General features: G+C 35.9%; 1 protein-coding gene across 1 annotated transcript; it reads left to right on the plus strand.

Annotated features, from left to right (window-relative positions):
• Nucleotides 1–6,851: 6,851 nt before the first annotated feature.
• tob1b (transducer of ERBB2, 1b) lies at nt 6,852–13,466 on the plus strand. The gene is made up of 2 exons (XM_077739166.1): nt 6,852–7,103; nt 12,009–13,466. The coding sequence occupies exon 2, from the start codon at nt 12,168–12,170 to the stop codon at nt 13,176–13,178; it is 1,011 nt and encodes a 336-aa protein (XP_077595292.1). The 5' UTR covers nt 6,852–7,103; nt 12,009–12,167; the 3' UTR covers nt 13,179–13,466.
• The last annotated feature ends 1,014 nt before the right edge of the window (nt 13,467–14,480 follow it).

The following is a 14,480-nucleotide window of genomic DNA, read 5'->3' on the forward strand; positions in this document are numbered from 1 at the left end:
ATAGTGCTGATCATTCTAGAAAATACATCTGAGATGAGAGATGATCAAGCTTCACTCTGCCATGGGTCACTTTCTGTAGGTTTTTGGTCACCTGCTTTAATTTGGGGGCATTTTTAGGTTATGTTTTTGTTATCTCTCTCTCCTTCTCTCTCTCCGTCAGGTCCTTCAAGGCCTCCTCTGTTGGCCTAAGAAATATCTGAATCATATATTATATTTGTCCATCAATACTTATTGAAGAATATTCCAAATTGTCTGTTAGCTTCCTTCCATTGCTTTCCCCCTTGTTGCCACTGCTTCCAGATGTGTGAAGCATTTTACCAATGAAATTTCAGCCATTATTTGTTGCCAGGGTCAGAAATCTGCCTCAAGGCCTTCACAATCAGTTCTGCAGGCTCTGCAGAAGGAGGGCAAGGCCTTGATATATAGATATACAGATATGATGATGGGACACATACATATATATATATATATATATAAGCATACATATAGATGTACATGCATGCATACGGTAGGTCTTTTCACACTGCTCTCACCAGTGTAGCCATTAAGTAAAACACTGTCCCCCTGCACAACCCTTCTTTTTCTTTGAAAAATTATGTGGCGGGCCAGATTCTGCCCCCAAGCCGCCACTTTGAAACTTGTGATAGAGGGCAAAGTGTTTTTTTTTTCATTCAACTCTTAAATTATTTTTCCATGCCAGCAGCGCTGATGATGAATTGCTTTCTTGAACTCTCTGTCTGCCAACATCATCATAGCCGAGCGTGTCGGTGCCATTACTTATTTGAATTAAAGCAGAGAATAAAGCAGATGCTTGCACGTGTGCATGAAGCTATAAATTACAGTGAGCGGTGTAATGTTTCAATTGCCATCAGGATAGATCTGCTATGAATATTCATTGAACACACCTCCGCATAAGATTGCAAACAGAGCCATTAAATGCCTGCACCACTAAAGATCTTCTTCAGCAAATCTTATCTTTTCAAGTCAACACAGTGAAGCATTCCATTTAACATAACATACATTTAGCTAAACCATTCAATCTCCAATGAGTGTTTTTTCCCCACAGCTTTTGAAGTAATTTTAAAGTACAGTTGTACCTCTACTTACGAAATTAATTGTTTTCAGAACTTTTTTGTTACTTGAAAATTTCACAAGTAGAGATGTACCGTATTTTCACGACTATAAGGCGCACCGCATTATAAGGCGCACCCTCAATGAATGACATTTTTCCATATATAAGGCGCACTGTATTATAAGGCGCACTGTATAATAAGTTCGCACTGTATTATAAGGCACAAATATTCAAAAAACAAACCAAGAAAATAATTTAATTTGAAAAACAGAGTTTTTAAAAAATATAATAAAAAAAACAACTCCAAAAATAAATTAATTTGAAAAACAGCCAGGGCTTTTTATTTGTTTTATCTTTAAGAAGAAGTCAACAAGCAACAACAAAAACAAAAGAAATCCAATTTTTCAGCTTTTGTTTGTGAGCCATCTTGTCTGAGTTTTGTATCAACTATTGATTATCCAACAATAAATGAGTGTAGTTCCATGCATATTTTAATTTCTGCTTCTGAATTCAAAATGCAAAATTCTTTCTTTTGTTATTGACTTTTTTTTAGAGCCTGTCGACACATGGAGGGGTTTGGATATGGTTTGCATACTCTGATGTGTATTCTCTGAAGCCTGATAGAGGGTGAAAAGGATTTCACAGTGCTGTGAAGAGTGGACAAAAAAATGTCTATGTGGACTGACTTCATACAAAAATTTACGGGAGTCATGCTAAAACATCTGACTTCATTAGATGTGTTCACCACAAAGTCCCTATCAGACGCTCACGACAACAGAGGAAAACTTTCACCTCACTCACGAGCCTTCTCTGGAGAAGAATAACAAATAAGTCATTGTTAAGCATGCTGTGACACTGTTATTGTACCTGCCTCCAAGCCAAGACCAACAACTGCATACTGGGTGTATAAAATGAGGCAACAGGCCAAAATGATATTGAACCCCCTCATGGTATCACATACAGAATTGTAAAGTAGGCTTTGGATCCCAACACAAATGAGAACATATTTTAAGAACCTGTTTTCAAAACATCAAAAAAGGAACTTCATAAGAAACTCCCTGTTTTAAGAAGTACCGTATTTTAACGACTATAAGGCGCATCACATTATAAGGCGCACCCTCAACGAATGAGATTTTTCCCATATATAAGGCGCATCACATTATAAGGCGCACCCTCAACGAATGAGATTTTTCCCATATATAAGGCGCACTGTATTATAAGGCGCACTGTATTATAAGGTGCACTGTATTATAAGGTGCACTGTATTATAAGGCGGACTGCATTATAAGGCACACTGTATTATAAGGCGCACTGTATTATAAGGCGCACTGTATTATAAGGCGCACTGTCTATTTTGGAGAAAATTTAAGACTTTTAAGTGCGCCTTACAGTCGTGAAAATACAGTAATTGCTATTGACTTCGAGGTATGAAGCACTCACTACACAGTCACCTCTAGAGCCAGCCATTGATGATGTTTTGGATTTTTTGTACAAAATCTTGCAGTGGGGGAGGAGCTATATGATGGACGATTTTGTAAACTAAGATGGCAGCTGCATATTTAACAGTATTGTTTCAGTTTAGGCGTTTGTGTTTTTTTAATATCCGACAGTGATGGTTTTTCGTTTTTGGTTTTCTGTTTTTTCCCCATATATAAGGCGCACTGGATTATAAGGCGCACTGTCTATTTTGGAGAAAATTTAAGACTTTTAAGTGCGCATTATAGTCGTGAAAATACGGTATATGTATTTATTTTCGTCGAAATAACCTTATCTTAATGGTGTTGTGGTGTAAATAAACAGCGGTTATGAATTCTTTACAATTAAGTAGTTTTTCCTTCAATAAATATACATGTTTCTTTTTTTAATTATCTTATATTTAATGCATAAAACAAGGTTTTGATCAAGTGCATCAAAGTGTAAATAATCTTATTTAACAATTTGAACAAAAAAAAATCATTTTTATAATGTGAAATAGAGTAAAACACCATTAAAAGACAATATTTTCCAGAAGTGGATAAAATGGCTATTGTCAGAATTGAATTTATTGATTACCAGTCCTACTTTAGTCAGTCAATTGCATGCGTTTCAGATTGTGTAGCCTACTTGGCACACATTAACTACCAACTGTAATAAGTGTGTATGTTGGCTTTGATAAATCCAAAGAATGAAGTCTTAAATGGAGAAACACAGAGAAATTGCAAAGGTACAGAAACTATTAATTGTATATGCCTAATTTTATTCTTTAGCTAATTTTCACTTTCATGAGTTGACTGATAACCTTTTTCACAACATGGCGGCATTCGCAAGTGGTAAATTTTAATTGTTTAAACATCATTTTCTTAATTTTTTTTGGTCAAAGAAATTTGTGACTTGCATATGGTATTTAGATTCAGATTAGATTTAGATTTTCACATCAAGGCCTTTCATACTAGCTCGGTCTGTTCTCAATGTGTAGTCTCTAGTATAATTTCTTCAATATACCTTAAATGGTTGCAAGAAAGTGGCCCGATGGAACGAGTAGTTAGCGCTTCTGCCTCACAGCTCTGGGGTCTTGAAGATATATATATATATATATATATATATATATATATATATATATATATATATATATATATATATATATATATATATATATATATATATATATATATATATATATATATATATATATATATATATATATATATATATATATATATATATATATATATATATATATATATATATATATATATATATATATATATATATATATATATATATATATATATATATATATATATATATATATATATATATATATATATATATATATATATATATATATATATATATATATATATATATATATATATATATATATATATATATATATATATATAGATATATATAGATATACATAGATATACATAGATATATATATAGATATATATATATATATATATATATATATATATATATATATATATATATATATATATATATATATATATATATATATATATATATATATATATATATATATATATATATATATATATATATATATATATATATATATATATATATATATATATATATATATATATATATATATATATATATATATATATATATATATATATATATATATATATATATATATATATATATATATATATATATATATATATATATATATATATATATATATATATATATATATATATATATATATATATATATATATATATATATATATATATATATATATATATATATATATATATATATGACATAGCAGGATTATCTTTAAGCGGGGATACGATAACGAGTACAGAAATTCGCTTTTACATTTTTTTGGACAATTGTGCCTTGAGATATTTTGGGCAATTAAAGACCCTAATGGTGGGTTTACCAGCATTCATGTCATGTGCTTTTACTTTGTTGTTCTGTTGCCTTTGCGACTGTACTGTCTAACTTGTAACTATGTGTTTTTTTTCTTTTTTTTCTGTATCTGTATTCCCCCCTTCTTGCTACTGTCACAATGAATAAAGTTATCCAATCCAATCCAATCTATCACATTAGTAAATTCCTTGGTTGATGGGGGTTGCTTTCACAGGCTACTGTGACTCAAACTGGAGGAAAAACTCTTTATTAGACTTACTGCTTCCTAAGGTCCCTAAATCTAGGGCTGTATAGCACTATGTAGATTCATGTACACCATACAATTTATATTATTTCGTGTGATAATGATGGATGTTGTAAATCAAAGATCAAACTCTTTTTTTTAGTTTGCAACTTAAAAAAAGATACATTTGATCACAGAATTCAATCAAAGGCTTCTAATTAATACTTTAAAGTATTTATATAATAAATGTGTTCCTAAAATAATTCCCTCAGAATCTGAGTAACAATCCATCCAAGGCAAATGAAAATGAATTGTCTGTAAAATGTTGATGAAATGCTGCCTCAATAAGTGAAAACTAATGATGTTTGATTGCGTTTCTATTCACGCTTAACTAATTGGAACGCTGGTAATAAAATGATTTTGAGTGCTGTGAGATTTGTTTAAACTTAATGATAACAGTTCATTCCAAAGTTGGGGGACAATTTTGGCTTCCAAATTCTTTTAAAATAGACATTCACATTTCTGGCTTTTTGTTACATATTCATCAATAACAGATTATAAGATTCAAAGCTTTGATAAGTTAAATGGTAAAATAAATATAAATTTGTTTACCACAGGTTGCGGGGGAAGCTGGAGCATATCAGAGTGGACTTTGGGGGAAAAGTTTACTACACCGGTGAGTGGTCGCCGGTCAGCCATAGGCCACACGAAGAGATAGACAACCATTCACAGATCCAATCACACCGCCCCTGGGCCGAAGTCAGCTGGGGTAGGCTCCCGCATCCCCCGCGACCCTAATGAGGATAAAGCGGTTCAGAAAATGAATGAATGAATGGAAGATAAACAGCTAGTGGGATATGGCGGGACACAAAATCCTTCAAAGCGAGTCATGGCTGGTTCGATAATTTGAAAAAACTAACTGGACGAAACGAACCCTCGGTACTGAGGCATGGAGCAGAAGGAAGTTCTTTGAAAGCCACGATGGAATACAATAACCTCTTTGCCTCGGTTATTGGAAAAGAAGGTTTAAATTTAGTTTAACGTAATATTAAAACTTATTTTCAAGTGTGTGTATAGTAATCCAAGTTGATTTAAGTTAAATTTAAAGTTTATGTTATGTTACAAGTCTCTATTCCGTCCTCTCGCTTTCTCGTCAGCGCCATCTGGCTGTACTGACTAGTGTCATATTTTAGGATTTAAGATCATAACCACTAGATGGGTACAGTCGTACCTCTACTTACAAAATTAATTGGTTCCAAGACTTTTTTCATAAGTTGAACATTTTGTAAGTAGAGGTGTACTTTATATGTTGTATCTTGTCTTCCTCTTGTGTTTACTGTATACGCTTAAACCTGTTTAGCAAGAGACATATTATCTTTGCAAACAATACCTGCGATATTACAATAGCCTTCACCAATCAAAATGATGTCCATTTTTTTGTTTCTGTGTGTTTTCCGGTGTTCTTTCAAGGGAAATAAGTCAGGTGGTGCATATGAATACTATCGTACCTCTACTTATGAAATTAATTGGTTCCAAGAATTTTTTCATAATGGAAAATTTTGTAAGTAGAAGTGTACTTTAAATGTGAATTCTCCAATTCGTTCCTTAGTCCTCACACAACTATCAACTAAACCCTTTAAAATTGGTCAATGTGTCCTAATTTTGTATGAAAAGTGTGAGGAAACAAAGTTAGTGTGTGTGTAAATATCTTCTATGTTGCCTTTGTAGTTTTTAATTGCTTAATAACGGGAATTCAAAATAAAATAATGGATAAGAAAATATATTTACTTTTTGGAGGATTCCAAAGTACGGATCTTTTTTGTATCTCGAGTCACTCTTTTGCATGCAAACATTTTGTAACCTGAAACTCACGCGCCTAGAGGTATTCGTAAGTAGAGGTATGACTGTAATTGTTACTTTGAGTAGGTGGTGAAAAAGAACCGATAAAAATATGTATTTTTTTTGTAATATCCTGTTGGGAACGAATTAGGATCGGAACGCATTAGTTCAGACTGCAAATGAATGGTTAACCACTGCTTTAAATAGTGTCCTCCTCTCGTTGACTGAGGACAAAATCAACCAATTAAAAGATGGGATTTGGTGCTTGCCACTGACGTCATGCTGCTCGTTGACGACGCCTCTTCCGTGTCAGTGGCGAAGGGATACTATATATACAAGTCGCCATCAGTCTTTAAAGGGCACAGTTGGACATATCCCAGGCTGCGGGGGTCTTCGAAGTATTTTTTTGAGGACTTGGAAACCAGCTATCAACCCCCTTTCTCCTAAGAAAAACTTTGCCTGGAAACCCAACGTCGACATAAAATCATTTTGTACTTAATTGGAAAAAACTGCACTTTGCAAACCGATAATACTCCAAGCGGAAGCCTGCTATTGCGAGAAGGACGTACTGTAATTTTCCATGTAAGTACATTCCTATTCAAACTCAACGACGTCGTACCGTTTAACGAATAATACGAACTTTGGTGTGTATTTTTCAACCGTTTCCTTGCATTTTCAAGAAATGACATTAACGCAGTTAAATGTTAGTCACGTACCAATTGACGAATATCTTGGCTAGTGACATGCTAACTATTGAGAGGCACAAGAAGAACGTGACTTAGCCTCATGTGACGTTTCTGTATTTTTTTTCTATTAATTTGCGTTCTTGCGTTTTACCTTTTTAATCTTTCACTCGGTAAACACGACGAGCTCATAATGATAACCAGCCTAGTCGAGCTATACATTAACTGCTATCAGTAGATTAGGAAAAAAATGAAGCTGCACTGGCGTTCACACCCCTCACGGCAAGTTTTGCTAATCTTGGACGCTTATACGTGTTCCAAAAAACCTCCCTTTATGATATAAACCGTGTTGGTTATATAACAGTTGCATTCGCAAGCTAGGCTCCTGTTTTAGCTCAGTAAACGCAAGTTAGAGGCAGAAATTAGGATCCACCCTCGCAGCAAGATCTTGGTCGGCATTTTGTCCGTACATGTCTTTATCGCGTCTGCGTGATTTATTGCACATTTTCCATTTGTCCACAGAGGTCACTCTTTGGTGCCTTATAGCCTTTCACACAAAGGGCACACAGACGGTGACTTAATGGATAATTAATAACGGAATAGATATAGTTTAGCTAAATGATTAATATTCAAGACAAAAGGCAGCGTTTCCTCCTAATGTAAGTTGGTTTGAGTGGTTTGTGCTTACCATGAAGACCCGAATAATAGTAGGCACTGGAATAATAGTAGGGAGTGGAAAATTCCAAATTAATTAATAATAGTAGGCACCGGAATAATAGTAGGCAGTGGAACATTCCAAAAATAATGAATATTGGGAGGCACGAGATAATTAGTGACGGATAATCGTGTTGCAAAGTTGTATTACAGTTGCAAATAATTGCTGCAATGAATTGCGTATAACGTAACTCTCGTATATATTAGGCCTACCAATACATTGTAATTATGTATATTGCAACTCTACCAGTAGCAATTGCACGTTCTTACTAGTACTAGTACGTTAGTAAAAACACCATGTGTGCTTTACACGTAGAAAGTTAATGACATAGAACAATGTTGCTGCTTCACGGACTTAATTGAGGCAAAAATTAATAATCGTAGGCACCCGAATAAGAATCGTAGGCATGCCAAAATTTGAGTTGAAAAAAGAATCGTAGGCATACGATTATTCGGGTCTTCATAGTATACAACAAGAGAATGGGCCCGGGTGCCCACATTTTTTTAATGATTTTTTTCTCATCTTACTTTTTTGCAACCGCTACATCCTCATTAGGATCGTGGGGGGTGCTGGAATGTACCCCAGCTGACTCCGGCCGGGCCAGAGGCAGGGGACGCCCTGAATTGGTGGCTAGCCGATCACAGGGCATCAGGAGATGGACAACCATTCACACGCATACATAGGGGAATTTAGAGTGTCCAATCAGCCTACCATGCATGTTTTTGGAATGTGGGAGAAATCTAGAGTACCCAGTGGAAACCAACCCACACAGGCTCAAGGAGAACGTGCAAACTTCACACAGGTGGACCGACTTGGACTTGAACCCAGGACCCCGGAGCTGTGAGGCTAAAGCGCTAACCACACCAACGGGCCGCTGATCGATCTTCCTAAACATCTCATTTTGAAGGGAATAGGTGGGATTGGTCATTAGAAATGGCACTGATGTCCTTATTTTTTTGGGAGAGTCATTCCCTGCTTTTGAAAGTGAACATTCAACTCTTTCAAATGGAAACAATTGGTTGTAAATGCTTATTTTTCCCCGCCATTAAGATGTTCAATCAACTTGGCCTGAAATCGGCAAATAAACAAATGCATTGGACACATCCTGCCATCATTGCCAGTTAGTGAATTAATCAATTTCTAATTTATCAAACCCTAACCTGGAATAATATTGTCATTTCATCTTTGTCATATGCCGCTTTGTTAGAAATAAAGGTTCTCAATAAAAATGTCTTTCTGTAGCAAAAGTGTCATAAATAAATGCTTTGCTTTTTCAATTATTTTTCCAGAAATTTAACAGATTGTGTTCACTTTGGGTCAAACTTATACAAAGCCATTGTATTGAATTGTACCAGATTTTTTCAGATGGACAGTTTTGAATCATAATAAAATATAAATTTACAAACCTTTACCTCTTAAAAGCAACTGTCAGGATGGAGCTTGAAGTAGTACAGAAGAAGTACTTAATCTAGCCATCAATGAACAGTAGGTAGGATGCTAGTTGCCAGCCAATGGCAGGAAACAAGTAGACTCACAACTATGTACGCACACACTTATGCCCAGTGACAATTTAGAGTACTCAATCAGCCTACCATGTATTTAAAAAAAAAAAATTATGGGGAGGGGAGTAGAAGAGCCATTGAGGCATGGGGAAAAAATGCAAACTTGATTTAGAAAATAATGCCTACTTTGGCGAAAAATTTATTAGATCCAATTATTAAGTCTTAAATATAGAAGCAAATATGATCATTTATTTAAGCAACACAACACTTGATGTCATGATAATAGATAAAAATACTTTTAAACTCTTCCCGCCAATGATTAATGATATGTCGACAATTTCGTTCTAGCAAGATTTCATGTAAATCATGGTGCTTTCTTAAATGATTAAAGTATTATCTTGCATATACGCCGAATTTGCAAAAAAAATAAAATACTGAATCAAGGTTCATATGTGCACAAATTAGACTTGATGCGCACGAAACTATAAGGTGGCAAAGGCCAAATGCTAGAATGCAAGACACTGCCCGATATGGTCATTTATTTCAAAATGGTCTAACGATTTACAGATAAAATGTTAAACAAAAATTATTTTGACCTTATGGATGAAATTCAAGGAAAAGAAAACGTATCTTGCATAAAAATGAAAAAAATCACTTGTGCCTGCCATTGCTTACGGCGCTGCCATCTTACCGTAGTTAAACATGATCTTGTTGGCCACGTGCGAATAGCCTTTATACAGTTGTTCGTAGTGTTTTCCATGTTAGCAAATCTCAATAGATGTTAATGGCTGATCAAAGATCTTGCGGTCGATCATTAAAATGATTGATACCTGCGTGATGTGTATCTCATGCTGTTATTGCACTTGGTGTAAAGTAGACCGCCACAGACATACTTCCTGGTTGTACTGCTCACGTGACTTTTTGAATTTGTCTACGTACAGGCAACACCCTGTAGGAATGTGCAATCCGATATATTCATACAGTTTCTTAGAAATACCACAGGCAGTGATTTTTTTTCTCAAGATTTTCCGTTCAAATTAACATATTTGTACTTCCTAATAAACAAGGAATATGGAGGTGAATATAGTGAATCAGGGGGTGTTTTATACCATAGAAATTTTAAATTTCTACATTTTAGGGCAATTTTAAGGATACGGTTTATATGCGGAGGTGGCTAAAATGTGCGAAAATACGGTACATTTGACAGAGAATCTTTCTCTTTACGTTATTTTTGCGAAAAATGTTGAATATGTTGCAAAAATAGACGATAACTTGGGGCATGTGATTTACTTCCTGATCCTGTGTTGTTGACGAGGCTCGACTTCATTTGTCATGCAGTTATTTAGATGTGACTTGCACACTACTTGCTCTTCTGATATTTTTTGGTTTTATTCTTCCTAATTGTAATCATTCAATTTGGGTTAGTATTTATTCCCAAACACCATTAAAGTCTTGAATTATACTTAAGTTGCAATAAACATGGTAGAAAGTTTTCTGCATGAGAGGACTGTGAAGACTTAAAGCTGAAAAGTATTTGTGGGGGGTGAAAATATTCAAAGGGAATTTGAAGTATTGTAGTATTGGCCTTTTGATTTTACCACAGTTGCTGAAAAAGGAGTATAAAGCTGTATTTAAAGAGGCCAGAGACGCCAATGAACAAAGTGGTCGGGAAAGGATAACGTGCACTGTACGTAAATTGAATATTGTCCATGCAATAACCCTAGAATCTGTAGGCGTCTGATGGGATATTTATATTTTTAGTATTCTTCAGTGAATGCGTCTCACTTTAGTTCACTGTATTGTGGACTGATCTTCTACACACAAGTGACCCTATTAGTGCACCTATGGAAAGAAGTGGTCTGAATGCATACCTGTCAACTTGTACGTTTTATACATATTTACATGTTTTTTTTTTTTTTTTACCATTTCAAATCATGTACACCGTACACCGACCTTTGTACGGGGAACTTTTTTTTTAAAATCGCCAATATTTATGAAAACCAATCTCAACAAGACCGTTTTGGCTAAATTCCAGATAGTCTCGTAGGCTGGTAGCCAATGACGCTAGTGTCATCGATCGTTACTATTGTCACGGTATACCAGCAAAAATTATCCTCAATCGTATGTACTTTTTTAGCGGTGCGTACGGCAATATTGATAAAGGATGACATGCGCATGCGTAGATATACATGGAGTAAATATCGTGGAAGCAAGCATGGAGGAGCCACCTAGTAAGAAACGAGTTACCGCAAGTAAACATGTGTCGTACGGTGTTTGTACGTTTTTTGGGGGGTTTGTACGGGGAATCATAATCATTTATAAGGGCAGTTATCGGCAGAGGTTGACAGGTATGTGAATGGCTTTCCGCAAAGATTGGTTGTGACCAAAATAAAATCTGATTTGTGTCTTAAGACCTGCAATATATACAAAGCTTTTGAAAGAGTCTGTTCAAACCTTTTATTTATGCTCAGTCCTTGTTATTGAACGTACCTGCAGTTAGTTCAAATTTGGATGTCAACAAATATTAATTTGGAAAAAGTCAGTTATCGAAATAATTCTGTAATAATATGAACTTTTTGTCTTTTAGGATCCAGGACCCCGTCACGTGTCAGGAAGGATATTTGGTAACACAACATTTCTGCTTTTCTATCATACTGATCACTACTCCCTTGAGGATTGTTTTGGGCGTGGCACTGTGGGGGGTAAAAACAACTGAGAAGCACATTTTGTTGCCGCTGAAGCAGCTATGCAGCTTGAAATTCAAGTAGCGCTCAACTTTATTATTTCATATTTATACAACAAACTCCCTCGGCGACGTGTGAATATTTTTGGTGAGGAACTGGAGAGCCTGCTGAGGAAAAAGTATGAAGGCCACTGGTATCTGGATAAGCCATACAAAGGTTCAGGGTTCCGATGCATCCACGTAGGGGAGAAGGTAGACCCTGTGGTAGAGCAGGCGGCTAAAGAGAGTGGGCTAGCCATCGAAGATGTCCGCAATAACCTCCCTCAGGACTTGAGCGTTTGGATCGACCCATTTGAGGTGAGCTACCAAATTGGCGAGAAGGGTGTGGTCAAGGTGCTCTATGTTGACGATAACAGTGAGAATGGCTCCGAGTTGGACAAGGAAATCAAGAACAGCTTTAATCCTGAGGCCCAGGTCTTTATGCCGATCGCCGAGCCCACAGGGACGTGTTCGGAATCCAGCTCCCCCTCACCACCTTTCGGCCAGTCGGCCTCTGTTAGTCCCTCCTTTGTGCCGCGCTCTGCCCAGCCGTTGACCTTCACCACGGCTACCTTCGCCGCCACAAAGTTCGGCTCTACCAAGATGAAAAGCAGCGGCCGCAACAACAACAACAACGGCGCCAGCAGCGGCAGTAGCAGCAAGGCGCCAGCGCGCTCGTCGCCAATCAGTAACCTAGGACTGAATGTCAACACCTTGCTAAAGCAGAAAGCTATCTCCACCTCCATGCACTCGCTGTACGGGCTGGGCCTGAGTCAGCAGCACCAGAAAGCCTCCGCTTTGTCCCCTAACGCCAAGGAGTTTGTTTTCCCTAATCTCCAGGGTCAATCCAGCCCCGGGCCAGCGTTCCCTGCAGAGGGGTCTCTGGGACTCGGACTTGTGCCGTATAACAATGCCTTCGACGTGTTCGCAACCTATGGAAGCCTCAATGACAAGTCCCTTGTGGAGGGTCTCAACTTGAGTCTGAGCACCATGCAGTATTCTAACCAGCAATTCCAGCCTGTCATGGCTAACTAATGTCACAAAGCAGATGGATATTTATGAATGACGATGGCTTAGAAGTTCAAGGCAAAACAAAGTGCACATTTGAGAAGACTGCAGATAGCGACTCCTCCGTCAAGCGCATGTGCCCAAGGGTGTTTTTTTTAATTTTATTTTTTACTAAACCCCTTGAGTTGATTTCTACTCAAAGGTTGTTGTACAAACACATCCAGGCTTGGTTACTTCAGTTCTTCATGCGTCATTGGTTTTCTTTCTTCCTTTATTGCCAACCAAGCACAATTTCTATTTTTTATTTTTCAACATGTTAACAAAATCCTCCAAAGAAATTATAAAAAATAAAAAAAACTTCAAGTTCTGGCCTCTTAAAGTATTTTACAGGTGTTAAGAGGTGGGTTTTTATGAGTTGGCACTAAGTGGGGTTACTTGGTCTTTTTCTAATTGTATAATTTAATTTAGTACAAAGTTTGTAAGATATCAGAGTATATATTGTTTCTATGACATGGTATTGCATTTATATCTTTTTACTCCAGTGATCTGTGATGGCTGCAGCAGCTTTTCTTTTTCTTTTTAAAAAAGAATTGTGAAAGAATTCCCATCTTTTAAAAATACACCAGATATTCTAAAAATTGTGTACAGAGTATTTCTTTTAGTGGTGGAACTCAAGTGTAAGAATATTTGCTATTTCTGAAAAATGAATTGTATTTTCTGTTAAGAAGTTAAAGAATTTCCTACACTATGGACAACAAATGTAATTGTATGGATATTAATTTTGTACCTACATTGTGCAATACTTGATGAAAAAAAATACGGTATAAAGTATTTTGAGTCAGTGTCTTACATGTCGAGAGAGACTGAAATAGTTTATATTAAGTTTGTATTAAATGCTTCAAAATGATATGCTTGTCTTTATTTTTTTTTAATTTCATATTTGCACCCTTGTCTTTTTAATAAAAAGAAGTACAGTTGGAAGATCTTGTTGAACATGGAGTTCTTTCTTTTCCTGTAAGAGTGTGAGAGTCCATTTAGGCTTGTTAAGCCATTAGCACACTTTGCAGTTTAGCAAGTTAATAATAGTGTGCACGTGTAGTCACATGTTCGTGTCATAGGGGCAACCAGAGATTAAGATTGCACTACTCATCTGTAAACACTGGCTCTGAAGGCCAAGGTTATTGTTACACTATTTCAGGGAAAAAAAGGAATCAAAGTTCAGCTAGAAATTTGTTAAACACGATGTAGATAGTATTCTTGTTCAGTAGTAGTGTGTATGTGTTGTGTATATTTATATTACAGTCATGTCTCGACTTACAAAATTAATTG

The sequence above is a fragment of the Stigmatopora nigra genome, chromosome 18 (genome assembly GCF_051989575.1).
Source record: "Stigmatopora nigra isolate UIUO_SnigA chromosome 18, RoL_Snig_1.1, whole genome shotgun sequence".
NCBI classification, from domain to species: Eukaryota; Metazoa; Chordata; class Actinopteri; order Syngnathiformes; family Syngnathidae; genus Stigmatopora; species Stigmatopora nigra.

Bases quoted from the DNA above. Each gene is read 5' to 3' on its own strand.
- tob1b (XM_077739166.1), top strand. From the start codon at position 12,168: ATGCAGCTTGAAATTCAAGTAGCGCTCAACTTTATTATTTCATATTTA.